Source organism: Pleurodeles waltl, chromosome 1_2, assembly GCF_031143425.1.
Source record: "Pleurodeles waltl isolate 20211129_DDA chromosome 1_2, aPleWal1.hap1.20221129, whole genome shotgun sequence".
In the NCBI taxonomy this organism is placed as follows: domain Eukaryota; kingdom Metazoa; phylum Chordata; class Amphibia; order Caudata; family Salamandridae; genus Pleurodeles; species Pleurodeles waltl.
Window position 1 is genome coordinate 983,829,251 of NC_090437.1, and position 14,434 is coordinate 983,843,684.

At 44.3% G+C, this 14,434-nt stretch overlaps 1 protein-coding gene across 1 annotated transcript in view; it reads right to left on the minus strand.

Moving 5' to 3' along the window:
- The window catches only part of SLAIN2 (SLAIN motif family member 2), a 245,088-nt gene that overhangs the window by 14,700 nt on the left and 215,954 nt on the right, over positions 1 to 14,434 (minus strand). Inside the window, exon 6 of the mRNA XM_069201609.1 lies at positions 7,218 to 7,355. Within this exon, the coding sequence (XP_069057710.1) occupies positions 7,218 to 7,355 (138 nt within the window). The remainder of the gene's footprint in view (positions 1 to 7,217; positions 7,356 to 14,434) is intronic.

Below are 14,434 nucleotides of genomic sequence, written 5' to 3' on the forward strand. Positions count from 1 at the left end.
TCAGGGCTGACTTCGGGTGGAGGTACAGTGGCAAGGCTGGCATTGGGGACGCACCTGTTGACAGGTTCATGAAAGCCATCCTCTTTGGAGCCTAAAGTCGCTCCAGCAGGATCCGGTGTGTTGGCAAAGACTTTCTCTGCAGCCTCTGTGAGCTGTGGAATTTGTCTGCGATTGCAGTCTTCTCAAGGGAAAGGGTGAGCGAAAACACTGCTGGAGTCCATTACGCGGACTGTCTCCATAGCCTGGGCCATTGCGTGATTTCTAATGGTGAGTGTGTAGGGGCAACTAAGGCTCATGCTACAACTATCTTATGCTTCTTATGGGATATCTTCTACTTACCTCAGCTAAGCAACTTTAATTTGAAACATTTATGCATGTCGCCTCGGGAACAAGAGAATGTCTGTTCACCTCAAACAAGACTGCTTCTTCTTATGGAGTTCAGCGATGGCTAACGTGGCTTAGAGGCCACGGATGGCTTTAGGATTTTTCCTTGTGCAGCAAGGACACAGGTCAGAAGTGTGTGAGGTGCAGAGGCACCAGAGGCACACGTTGTGGGTATCTTTCACCATCATTTGTCAGTGGCAGTCACAGCTTAAAACCTGTCAATTAAGGGTCCATATTTTGCACACAGTGAAGTGTTTAGAAAGAAAATAAAGTTTTCCTGAACAAAATATTCTGTCTGCAAATAGCACTGCTATCTCCGGATTTACATCTGAAAGCACGGAAGGAAAGGACAGTCGGCCAGTGGAGGTAGCGCATATACGGGGGCCCCCCCCAACATCATATCAGGAGTGGACAGATCAGACGCAGTGCTGCACAACGCCACCTGTTGACTCGTAATGGTATCGCTGAAAAATTTATGTCTGGCACCAATGGCGAAACTTACAAGATGAGGAGCCTGCGGTTAAAAGTCTATCTGTAACTTGAACCTAGATTTGCTTTCGTGAAATAATTTTAAAAACCTAGTAAGGGTGGCACTCTGGTCTAAGGATGCCACTAAAAGTCTTGATGCATGGGGTCTGCAACCTCTAGTCGAGCATCACAGGTAGGGTCTGTGGCCTCCACAGAGGAAACAGTAGGAGTAGAGACAGGATGAAGGGCAAATAAATTGCTATGCGCCTCCCACGCGTTTCACTAGGCTGTGCTAATGGAATTTATTACCTTTGCATAACACTGCATCTAGCCCCCCCTCCACCCTGCCCCTCAATGGCTGGTCATTATCCTGGTAGCAAAGGTGTGCTATCGCATCATGTACCCCATGATGGCGGTTACTTCTGTCCCCGGTTAGTCAGGATCTCATGTGGTACCAATCCTTCAGACCTTCTCGCCGCTAACTTGTTTGTACAGCTGAACATTACAGTCAGTATATAGACCCCTTCCTTCCAAAGGCAAGTGGTGATAGTCTTATTGGTTAGGGGCTGGGGGTGAGGGTATGGAGCAGCCCACCTCTCAGTCACCATGCCGGGCCACAGACACATATCAGGGGTGTGACCTCCAGTCATAGAAAGCCGCTATCCACATGCCACCATTGCTCAGTTTTTTATTTGTAAGGGGCTAGATGTCCACCGCCGGGGCTCGTGGCTTCCCAGGAATGCTGCTTTCAGGGTATCTCACAGTTCTTCACTCCATCAAGTTGCTTTTATTCACAGATAGCAGATGCTTAACAGGAAGTTATGGGACTAGGCCACAAATTTGCCGAAAGTTCCAAGGGTGCAACCATTTTGTCCAGCTCCTAACCATGCTCCCCTACCACCTCATTCTTTATAATTTTATTCTCCTTTCCACTCTCAACCAACTGGCTATTTGTTTCTGCATCGCAGCTCAGATGCAATGTGCTTTACCCTTACTGTTTTCATCATTTCCAGATAGCTGCCATGTGGAGCATCCTCATGACGGGTCCTGCTTTTCCAGTCTAGTTACTCCTCTTGTATTTTGAATATCCAGCCTAGCTCCGCCTGCCTGCTCCGAATGATTTTTTTTATTAGTTTATCATGTATGAGCGTAGAGCACGTTTGTTGCTAATACGTAATTAAAGTCTTGATTACTTGATGATTATAGTTAATATATTTTTTAACAAATACTTTCTAAATAATTGAAATTAAGTGTATATTAACAATGATGAAAAGGAGATGTACACTGTACACACATCAATTATAAAAAGAAGAGAAGTTTAAGCTATTGATAAAAATAAGTAAAGTATAAAATTATATGTTTTTGTTTAATTGTGCATAAGCCAATTTTTTTGAAGTACTTTTTGACAATTAGTTGGTAGGATTATGGCCATGAATAAGGCTGAAGAGTGAGTGAAATTATAGGCCGCGGTTGGGACTCTTCCTCACAAAGCTGTATAATAAGTCAAATACTCTAGAAATAGACTGCAAGTATATGCCTGATAACTCATTGCTGGATGTGGTAACCCAGCCAAATAACTGCCATATAACTGTTGGGCTCAAAGCAAAATGGGCCAACAGTCTGGATAAGATACCTGTTGCTCTTATTGTTAGTGGGGCTGCTACCTCCTATGCTTGTTTTGTTTATATGGGGGTTAAAGGACTAAGACTGGGAAGACAGGTGCCTATAGTTAAACCCTTTTTAAAAGGTAAATTGTAAATACCCTGAAGTCACATTGTTTAATGTCTCTTAATCAAACAATTCTAAACGTTTTTTACATTTTGGTCCTTTGGTCCTACTGAGAATGTAAGATTGGATTGAAGTGGGATCATAAAATATGCTGGCTTTAGGGAAAGTTTACTATGCCATGGATCAGGGTTTAGTGTTACTAACTGCAAGGTATTTGACTTAGGGAACAAGCAAAGTATATTGGCATTTTGTTGAATTCTCTAGTTTTCGATAGAGGTCATAAGCCTCTTCTTTGTAAGAAGCTGAAAAAATAGGTTTACTCCTCTCTGGCCTTTTTTGTACAAAGTGGGTCCTGGTGGAGTTGAGGGCATTGTGGATGATTGGTCAGTCGAATATCTGTTGAAAATGGTTTAAAGAAAGGATACGTTCTTGTTCAATCCCTGTTCATCTGTTTATGTCCAATCTTCTGAGTGAGCTGCATAACTTGAGCCTTAGCATGAGATCACTGCTGTACGATGACAACTTGGTTATTACACCCCAGTGAGGCTTCAAAGACAGTTGACAGCCCTTGTGAGATATAGCTTGATAATCAAAGTAAACACTGTTGGGATGATAATGGTGGCTGGAATGGGCACAATCAGGTGCTCATGGTCCTGGTGGTTGAAATATCCAAGTTTGGACACCGTTCCAGATTACGCACATTGGAATTTAAACTCCGCAGATCCTTGAACTATAACTTCAAGTAATCAACATAGGTCCAAGTAAAAATGGTCCAAGTAATCAATATAGTTCACTCTGGCACTACATGGACTGGCTAGGCTTAATATAATAACAGGGGAAGATGGGAGGGTATTCTCGTTTCCATCATCAAGTCTACTAATGTCAAATGGCATCACTACATTTTATTGGTGAAGATTTGCTTTTATTATGTGGCTGGAGGAATTATGAACAATTAGAAGGTAAATGCTTGAAAAGTATTTAGTCTACACCAATGGACCACCGTTTAGTTTGTGGATATAACTTGAATTTGGTCCACTGATATGAAAGTTAAGGTTAAATAACTCACCTGGGCTTGTTCAAATGAACTGTGGTAAGGCAGGGAAATAGGCAGAAACATGGTAAAAGAAATGAAATTTCCATAGAATAGAAAGACATAGCCCACAACAGCCCTTCAGTAGCCAGAAGAAAAAGGGAATGAGAAAAGGAGAGGGTGTTAAATGAGACTCATGACCGATTATGTCTATGAAGTAAGAAGACTACTGCACAAATTTATAGAACCTTATGTTCGAGTATGCTTAAAATATTTGCCTGAGTTCCCTGACATGTCCACAGAGAACTTCTTCTTAAATGGCAATTAAGCATTCACAAAGGAATTTGATCCAAAGTATTAAGAACACTAATGCCCCCTGAATTTGTGACTGAGGTCCTTATGACATGGCACCACCATGGTGGTGTAGGCACTAATTTTACGAATCTGCTGAGTCTCTCTGTCTCACACACACTAAAGGTACTCTAAGTACCATTACACAGAGACATCCATGGTCTTAGGGGCAATCCTTCTCAGCTAAAAAGGAAGTACCTATCTTGGCTGTTGGTTGTTGAAGCTTGAACCATAAAAGGACTTTTCCCCCTGTTGGCGTTGCCAACCCTAACATTTATTCTTTAATACGGCAAATCCTGTAAACATCATGGATAACTGCAGATATCCACTCACACAGTTTCTCGTTGCTATGCGAAAGTCCTTTGGACACATTTTTAGCTCTGCTTTTATGATAACAATGTATAGTAACAGAAAGGATAGCATGAAGTTAATTCTTAATTTGGAAACTAAGGCATTTGTGTGGGGATTGGGTTTATCTTGCTGTAAAGTTTACTCAATTTGGTTATGCTGGAATTCTTAATCATCATTTATAACATTTGTGATGTATTCTTTTGCATACTTTTATGTACTGATGGTATAGTTTCTAGCTATGTTTACATTTTTTTTTAAATAAACATACATATTTATAGGTGTATATAAACCTTTGCAACATAGTTCAATAGATTAGTCCCTATGATTAATGAGGATAGTGGTAGCAAGCTGTTACGTTGCTTTCAAACTCTGTGAGTCTCCCTCTCATTGCATTGGTTTCTTAGTTCTGTATTTTCTTCCAGTGAGAAAACATCATAGTATATATTTGTTTTAAATCTAGTTTGCCAGTTGTCCAAACTTTTAGAGCAAGGCTTACAAGCAGAAACAAACACTAGGGTCCCATCAAGGTTAACCATGAAGCTACTATGCTGGTTGCAGACAAAGCTGTTGCCTCCTTCAATATCCTTTGTCTCATGAATGCATTAATGACAGAGCCCCCAAAATATATCGGCAACAACCATGCTACATCCCTTTGCCTCTGACCACTTCTTAGCACTAGCTCACACAGAACAACTAAGCTAAAGGAGGCGGATCATTTACAATCCAAGGACCAAGAATTTTGACACCTTGCCTGCAGAAGTGATTCAAGATCATGTTTTCCGAGTCCTGCATGAACCCACACTTTACCAGGAAATGCTTGAGATACTACATATTTTGGCTGAGCCATGCTACATAAGCATTTCACTGATTCATTCAAGAATATCAGTAAACCTCCTGTCAGATACCATTGGGGGACTTCAGGATTAGCCCTACAATGGTTCTGCAAACTGGGTAAAGTACAACCTCTCCAGTACTTCACTCTCAGCGGTAGCAAGCCATCACAGGTTTTTCACAAACTCAAGACTCAACAACCACTCAGAGGCGCAATAACTGAAAGTCCAATAGAGTACTCAACTTAGGAAGAAAAGTACTTTAATAAACATAACTGAAATACCACACAGATTACAGCAATAGGTTCAATGATAACATTGGTGCTGGAATTACCACACCTTGGAATTCCGTCCTCCCCTTCCAAGAGAGTCCATTCTCTCCTGACTACAGGCAGGTCCTCTTTTAGGTTAGAGTTTTATGTGGCATGAATTAAGGCTCAGGTGCAGACACCCCTGTACAATGACGGTTGCGCTAGGTTCAGTAAAGCCCCCTTGATAGAGTATCTACGGATCCTCCCTCCACAGGGCCCCGTACTCTAGTTCACAAGCACTTAATGCATGTACCACATAGGCCACATACATAAACCCACAACATACACTTGGGATGTTAGCACTAGGATTATGGTTAGTACACAGAAGTGGAACTATACACAGGTGGGCCGGTAGCTGATCACTCCATAGACAGATACAAACACAACAACTAATTTATAAAATATAATATGCAGGACCACCACCCTACATGCAAAAATCATGACAGACAGTAGTCCACTATCAGCCAAATGAGGGCACGGTCAGTGGGCCCTTCCAGATCACAGGACAGGTCAAGACCTCACTCATGTCAAGGGTCAGGATTATTGAGAGGCTACAAACAAAATTAAAAAACAGGATGGCTGATAGTCTTAGTGTGCGTCTGAGGGCAGGGGAACAACAAATACTGTATGTCATGCAGGAGACATTACTGTTCAAGCATTTACCAAGTGGGACACTGTAATTTCCAAAAGTCAAAACCGAACAGCCTTAAAGAAAACTGTTCTTTTTGAATCAATGTTTCTTTGCCAATCTCGCCTTGCCTTATACCAACGCAACTTGCTTTGTAATCCATTATTTTACTGTTTGGAAAATTCAACCAATTGAGTAGCCTGGTCAAGGAGGATTGTGATGTGATACTTGGCTTTTTCAGAATGTTTGAATGTTACCTGATGACTTAAGTGTGAGCAAAGAGTTGGACATACCACTCCTGCGATAAGGGCCTCAGGATGTTCCTGTTTGAGGTCTTCATGATAAACTGACCACACCTGAGTAAAGAGACATCAATGCTCCAGCCACATTTTGATGCACATCAATCATAATTTATCAAGCACCATGGCAGAAACTGAGCCAGTACAGAAGAACTATTCAGGCCAAGCTCAGCTGAACAAACAAACTAACAAGCATTAGCAAAACTAATGAATCTTCCCATGGCAAGACTACAATGTTTTGTAAAACACAGTAAAGTTTAAACGTAGTTAAAAAGTAAAAATGCCACTGTGTAAAGGTGATATGAATATGGTTGGGAATTTTTTTTTAACAAAAATGAATCACACAAATTAAAAAAAAAAAAAGATTTGCATACAAGCTTTGGACCTGTAGTAGATTACTTTTTAGACAGATGTGCACAAGTAAAATCAAGTCCTCCCACTGTGGAGAAAATTGTTGAAATGTGCTGCCTCTAACAGTATGCAAACTTTGAATTACACTTTAATAGACCACTGGAAGACAAGGGTTGATTGAAAGACCCTGTAGGTATGAATATATGTATGTATTTTCATTTTGATTTTGGGAAACATTAGGCTGGTGAAACAACTAAAGCTGTCCCTAAACCGGACCTAAGAAAGGGATCTGGAAATTATCGGTTTCATAGCAGCCATTTAATAATCTTTTACAGCTATGTTAAAATTCCACATTAACATGTTAGTTAAGAAACGGCAAAGGTCAAAGAAAAACGCACAAAGTGTGGAATGTAGGCGTTTTACAATAAAATGTCATTCTTTTAATACATTCACCACTTTAAAATAATAAGCGTACAAATAACATACTGGCTGAGACTTGAGGTCGAGGTACTCCTCCGTTTGGCACTTGCAAATTTGAGTCACAGCTTCTACTGTTTTTCACAGGCTCAGCTGTTTGGATACCAGATGTCCTCGATAAGTTTGGAAGACTACGCCTTAGCTTTTCTGAATAAATAAAGAAAAATGATTGTAATATATTTCCTTAAAATAAGCATTTCAATGCTCCATTCCAATGCTGACATTGCAATTAAATAATAAGGATAAATTATCAGTGCATTTAATGTCTTTTTAATAATGAAAGAATGTGTAGTCCTACAGGACAGCTCACACAAAAAAGATAATTGTGTTTCTGGCTATATGTGGCACCTTACAAATTCCAAAAAGAAAAAAGTTACCTGCCTATAACCAATGTTCCCCAGTACTGGTATTGTTTAAAGATTCACATGCTTGAATCATTCCTGCTGTCGACCTTGGAGTCCCACGGTAGACATTGTGATACAATACAAGACAATGTCAAACATACACAGAAAAGATTTAACGTAATCACAACGCAGTCCATTGCTATAATTGTAAAAGATACAAAATTCAGCCAATCAGAGCAAAGCATAACCTTTGTTCCTCACCCAGGCCCCCATAGTTCATATTTTGTAGGACAAGTGTTACAGCAATGTTTTGTACACAGGTGCACCTGTGTTGGGGATAGAGCGTGGGCCACATGTGACTCTAAGAAAGATACCAATGCCGGAGAATGTCAGTTATAGGTAAGTTATTCTTTCTCTTCAAAATTATATCTTTCATAGATTCACATGCTTGATCCAGAATAGCAAGCAGCTAGTACAAATCAAGTATTATTTAGCAGTTGGAGGGTACCGATGACTAAACAAGCTTACCTCACTGAAATAGAGGACAAAGAACCACTACTCCGATTGCTTGCGTTGAGCCTAGACCAGGGGTCTCCAACCTTTATTGTAATAAGAGCTACTTATGCTCAATTAAACCATACTATGCTAATATTATTACTAGTGCTGTAGGACAAGTTACTTACCTTGGGTAATGCCTTATCAGGTAGAGACAATCTCTAGTTGCAGATTCCTTACTTTAGAATTTCCCCCAGACGTCAGTCTAGATCTGGAGACTTTTCACAAGCAGTACCACTGCATACCATTAGGAGGTGTCAATCAGCTTTGCGTCCATTGTCAGCATTGTGAGCGCCAGATATGATGTCACGGGTCCTATATAGGCACCACCCCGGCGCACTGACGTCAGTTTCTTTTCAAGACTTTCCAGGCCAGAAGCACAGAGCCATGAGAAACACCGACCACTGGTGCGACAAAAGTAGGGCCCTGAAAAGGGTGTCACTGACTCTAGAAATCAGTTTGCAGAGTGGGAAGGATGGGTGAGTCAGTAAGGAATCTGCAACTAGATACTGTTACTCCCAGATAAGGTGTTACCGAAGGTAAGTTACTTGTTCATCTGACGGAGAAATGTAGTTGCAGATTCCTTATCTTAGAATAGATATCCAAGCAATACCATCCCCAGAGGTGGGACTGCGAACCAAGATCAACCAGAAAGTCCTGCAGGATCGAACAGGCAAAGTGGCCGTCCCTACAGACCTGACTGTCCACACAGTACTGTTTAGAAAATCGTGTGCAGAGATGCCCACGTTGCCAACTGACAAACGTCCAGGACTGGAACTCTGCGTGTTAATGCAGTTGTTGCAGCTTTAGCTCTGGTAGAATGAGCACACAAACCCTGAGGGGGTTGCTTCTTAGCCAGTGCATAGCACATTTTAATGCAGAGTACAACCCATCTGGAGATGGTTCTCCTCTGCACTGCCTGACCTTTCTTCACACCCACATAACCAACAAATAGTTGCTCATCCACCCAAAACTCTTTGGTACGATCAATGTAGAATGCCAATGCTCTTTTTGAGTCCAGACAATGGAGTCTCCTCTTCTTTAGAAGGATGTGAGGGTGTTTAAAAAGTAGGCAAGGTAATGGATTCACCTACATGGAAGGCCATTACCACTTTAGGCAGAAAGGTGTGAAGCACCACTTTGTCAGGATAGATGGAAAGGTAGGGCGGATTAGATGGCAATGCATGCAGCTCACTCACCCTGCACGCAGATGTAATGGCCACAATGAAGGCTGCTTTCAAATTGAGAAGCTTGAGAGGACAATTGTCAAGAGGTTCGAAAGGAGCACACAACAGGAATGTCAAAAACAAATTCAAGTCACATTGGGGCATAATGAATGAGGATGGAGAAAACATGAGAGAGTGATATAGAGCGAGAGAGAGAGCGAGGAGCACAAAAGGGGTCAACAAACTTGTCTGTGCCACAATTTTTTCCAATGAAAGGTGGACAGACTCCTGGCTGCCAAGGTTATATTACAATCTTTGGGTGGAAGGTCAAAAGCTGTCAGCTTTCGCCGCTTAATGTCCATGCAAGAAGGTGGAGACTGGACGGGTTTGGGTGGAGAATCCTCTGTTGCTGCTGCAACAGAAGATCCTCCTAAAGGGACATTCTGATCCGAGGATCGATGGCCATTCTCAAAAGCTCAGGATACCAGACTCTTCATGCCTTGTATGGAGCCACAAGGATTACTTGGGCCCGGTTGTTGTTGATCTTCTTGAGAACTCTGGGAAGAAGTGATAAGGGCGGAAAGGCGTACAGGAGGCTAGAGTTCCAGTTGAGTCAAAAAGCATCACCAAGTGATTTCCGCCATGGAAACTCCAATGTGCAATACTATTGAGATTGCACGTTCTGTGCAGAGGCGAACAGATCTAACCAAGGCTCTCCCCACTGCTAAGGAGACCTTGTGTCACCTTCGGATGGAGACGCCATTCATGATCGATTAAGCACTGTTGGCTGAGTTCGTCCACTCTGATGTTCGGAGAGCCCCCAAATGTTGAACCACCACCGCAGTGCTTTCTGACAAAGGGTCTACGACCTCACCCTGCCCTGCTGATTGAAGTCCCACAAGGCTGTGGTGTTGTCTATGAACACCTATACTACATTCCTTTTGAGAGAGGGAAGAGGGAGCGAGGGAAGAAATGCTTTCAATGCTAGCCTGATCACCTGTAGCGCCAGCAGGCTGATGTGGAGTGCAGACTCTGCTGGTGACCAGATGCCTCCAACCACTGCCTCTTCCAAGTGGCCACCCCATCCCAGGAGTGACGCATCTGTCAGTTTGTTTGCCACCACTGTAGATCTTGCGCAGTTTCCTCTGAGATCTAGAACGTGTCAGAGAGACTCCCATGATGCTGCACCCACTGGAACATCAGGTCCCACTGCACAGCCCGCATATGCCATTTGCCATGTGTCACTAGCAGGATACTGGAGGTCATGAGGTCTAGCAGACTCAGAGCCATTCTCACCAAAATCCAGGATAGAGACTGAAATATCAGTATTGTAGTCTGAATATCCGGCCGCTCGGTAGGATAAGCCAGAAAATGCACAACTGTGCTGAATAACGTCATGAAAGGGAGCGTCTGAGAGGGAGTCAGGTGTGACTATGGCACGTTTATAGTGAGCCCCAGCGAATGCAAGAGGTCCGCCATAGTCTGAAGGTGGGAGACAACAGTCTGGGGCGAGCTCACCTTCCAACGCTACCATTAGGTCTCCTGGGTTGAAGACAGATAAAACCTGAGCCAGCATGAGCACGTTCAACTCCTCCTTCTTGAGAAAGAAATTTAAGGACCTAGGATAGGGAGGATGCCCTTGTTCTTTTTGGGCACCAGAAAGTAGTGGGAATAGCAAACTGACCTACTTCTGTCTGGCACAGGGACCCTCTCTATGGCTCCCTTGCCCAAAAGAGCTGTAACTTCCTCGCGGAGAAGTACCAAGTAATCCTCCGTCATCCGATTATAGGACGGTGGCATGGATGGAGGGGTAGTCTTGAAGGGAAGGGGGTAGCCCCTTCGGACTATGTGCAAAACCCACTTGCCTGACATGATGTACTGCCAGGGGAGCAGGTGATGGAGGAGCCCACCTCTAACTGGTCCCTGGTGGGGAAGTGTCACACTAGGAAGTTTTGGAGGCAGCTGCACAGTGGGGTGAAGGTGGGGAGGGGTTCTGGCCAGAACGCTGGCTCCCTGATCCACAAGGATGGTGAATCCCACATCTCTGTCCACGCAGAAGCTGGGCAGCCTGCAAGGCATGGTGGCTAGAGGGACACAGACATGGTAGGGTGCCTCTTCCGTAGCTACCAAAGAGGCGAAAAGCAGACTGAGTGGGACGAGGGGCCGCCGCGATCGATCGCCGAGTCTGCTTTCTCTCTGAAGAGACATGTGCCATCACATGGCATGTCCAGAAGGTTAGTTTGGACATCCCCCAAAAAGCCAGACGTCTTCATCCAGGCGTGGCACCTAAGGCCTACTGTCGATGCAACCGCTCTGCCCAGTGTGTTGGTCGTGTCAAGGCCAGATCAGATCATGAACTTTGCTGCATCTCTTCCATATGCAACAGCTTGAGAGAGTACAGCCTGGGCCTCCTCGGAACTATGGCAGCACTTGCACAACTGTATCCTACAGGTTGTGGGAGTAATGGCCCAAAAAGCATGTGGTGTTCACAGACCGAAATGCCAGGCTGGAGAAAGAAATTATCTTCTTTGCAAGTTGGTCCAGCCTTTTGAATTCCCTATCCGGGTGTGCAGAAAAGAATGCGGCCTGGGATGTGGAGGCTTGGATAACCAAGCTTTCAAGGTTAGGGTGCTGCATCAGGAACACTGGGTCAGTTGCAGCAGGTCGATGGCAGTGGGCACTAGTCCTGCTCACATGAGCCTCTGTGTTGGGTTTGGACCAGGTACCTAGCAGGGCATCAGTAAGGGCTTCATTAAAGGGCAAAAGGGGTTCAGAGAATGAAGCCCCAGGCTGAAGCACCTCTGTCAGGAGATTAGTCCCGACTGCCACCAATGGCAGCTTAAGGCTCAGGACCTCAGCCGCTCTTCGCACTACCATGGAATATGACGCTCCCTCCTCCATAGCCACGGTCGGAAGAGAAAGCATGCCAGTGTCAGGGGAAGTATCCAGACCACTGGCTTCCACCAGGTCCATACGCAAGTCCACAGGGTCCTGTACCTGGTATTCTAGAGGGTCCACCGACCCCTTCCATTCTTCACCATACCCCAACCCATGAGAATAATGTTGTTTAGGATCCGACATAGGGGCAAGGGTCTGAATCAGCCTACTGTGATGCTGATATGGCTCTGTGTTGAAGTCGGCAATGCGGATGGGGTCGACACCGCCCGCAAGCGGTGTCAGGAGCGTTGACTTCAGAACTGGCATTGGGGAAGGTTGAGTTGGTATGAGCGACGCTGGTTCGGATCCAAGAATGGATCCATGGGTGCCCCCTGGAGCAGAGGCGGAAGCCATCTGTGTGGAACACAAGGGGGCAGCTTACGACCCACATGGCCAGAGGGTGATCAGGCGGGGTCAGACTGTCCAAAGATGAGGCACATGGCCTCATAAAACTGAGTTAGGCATGGGTCACTCTGGCTTCTGGATATTCAGGGAGGCGTGGAGCCGACCAAGACGCAGGCTCCGAGGATGGAGGCCTAGAACTAAGACACTCCTTTTCCCTCATCTTGTCGGCCGACGGCTGAGGGCGACGTTAAAGAACGTTTGTTCTTCAACTTCCTCTTGTGCCTCAACTTACTCAAGAGTCCAGAGGACTTGGAGTGGGACAATGATGAATGGGGCTCTGCAATCGATCCCGGGATCTTCCTTTTGGCCGAGACCTATGTGGAGCTGAGGACGGGGCCACAAGGAGCTTTAGGGACCACTCCTTCAAAGATTTCAAATTCATGGGCTGGTACTCAGCAGGAGTTCGCGTTGTGGTTGCACTCCAGAAAACCACAGGCACGAGGTGTGGATCCGTCAAGGACATCGCCAGATGACAGGATCTGCAAGGCTTGAGCCTGGTCTTACGTAAAGAGATCCTTGATGCACTAGGAGTGTAGAAAATTATTCGATAAAAAGTCGAAAAAGACCAATCAAAAATAGACTGAGTTGGTAGCTCTTCATCAGATCAGCGCTAGGCTGGCACAGAAAAAAAAGAACTGATATCAGTGTGCTAGGGTGGCATCTATGTAGGATCGGCGATGTCATACTGACGGAGCCGATCGATGCCACCTAACAGAGTGCAGGGGTACTGCTTGAGAAAAATCTCCAGAACCAGACTGATTCCAGGGGGGAATTCTAAGGTAAGGAATCTGCAACTGCAAGTCTCTATCAGATCTAATGAACACATCAGACAAGATTACATGTGTGGGCACCCTATGCAGGATTACCAGCAACGGCCATCTCTGCGAGGTGTTGCCAGCAGTGATCACTTCAGTGAATCAGGCAGGGTTGCCGGAAGCAATGTTAAAATGGCTTTGTCTATTTGGAACGTCTTTAAATGGGTAATATATAGCACTGATCCTTCTAGTTGATTTAGGGATAAAAGAAAGACAACCCCCAGAAAAGATACTTTGCCCTACTGGTTCAAAAGGAGTTTATCAGTTGAGATGGCACTACCTTTAGCTGCCATGAAGGGGGAGGCTGTCTTATTGCTGGGAAGACAGCTGTTTCCATGTTCTTTTCAAACATGAAATGACAGCCTAATGGACCCTGAATGAAGCATGACTCTGTCCTGACTTTGTCAAGTGCAGACAGTATGGTAAAATCTATGTAGGTTGTTAGGAGATAGGATGCAATGATTCTCAGTACACCAGATGCAAAAATGTTTAAATTTTTCTGTGTATATTTTATTGGTGGATCCCGCTCTTGCTTTGGACAAGATTGCTTTGCAGTCTAGCATGTCTAGCAGTTGCAGCCAAGCCGAATTTTCAGCTAGTGTGTTTCTGGGTGGAGAATCTGCTCATTGTAACAAGACAGCAGGTTCTAGACACCAAATCTACCTGAGGCTTTTCTGAGAAAATCAGTAACTTTGTGAATCAATACTGCCTGGGCCACCATGAAGCGATTAGGATGATATGGCACAGTTTTCACCTTATTTTTATTTTGGATATCACCTCTGGAATCAAAGTAATTGGATGAAATGTACACAAATGTTCCTCCCATGATCCTGGAATGGACTGCCTGGTACTGGTGTTTCCAGTTCTGGTTGGTAGCAAACTGATCTTGCTTTGGTTTTCCCCAACAATTAAATACACTTACTAGTTCGGTTTGATTTAACTCCCACTTGCAATATTCCTTTGTTGATCTGTTGACCCAAGAGTTGGTTAGGTCTGGAAGATGC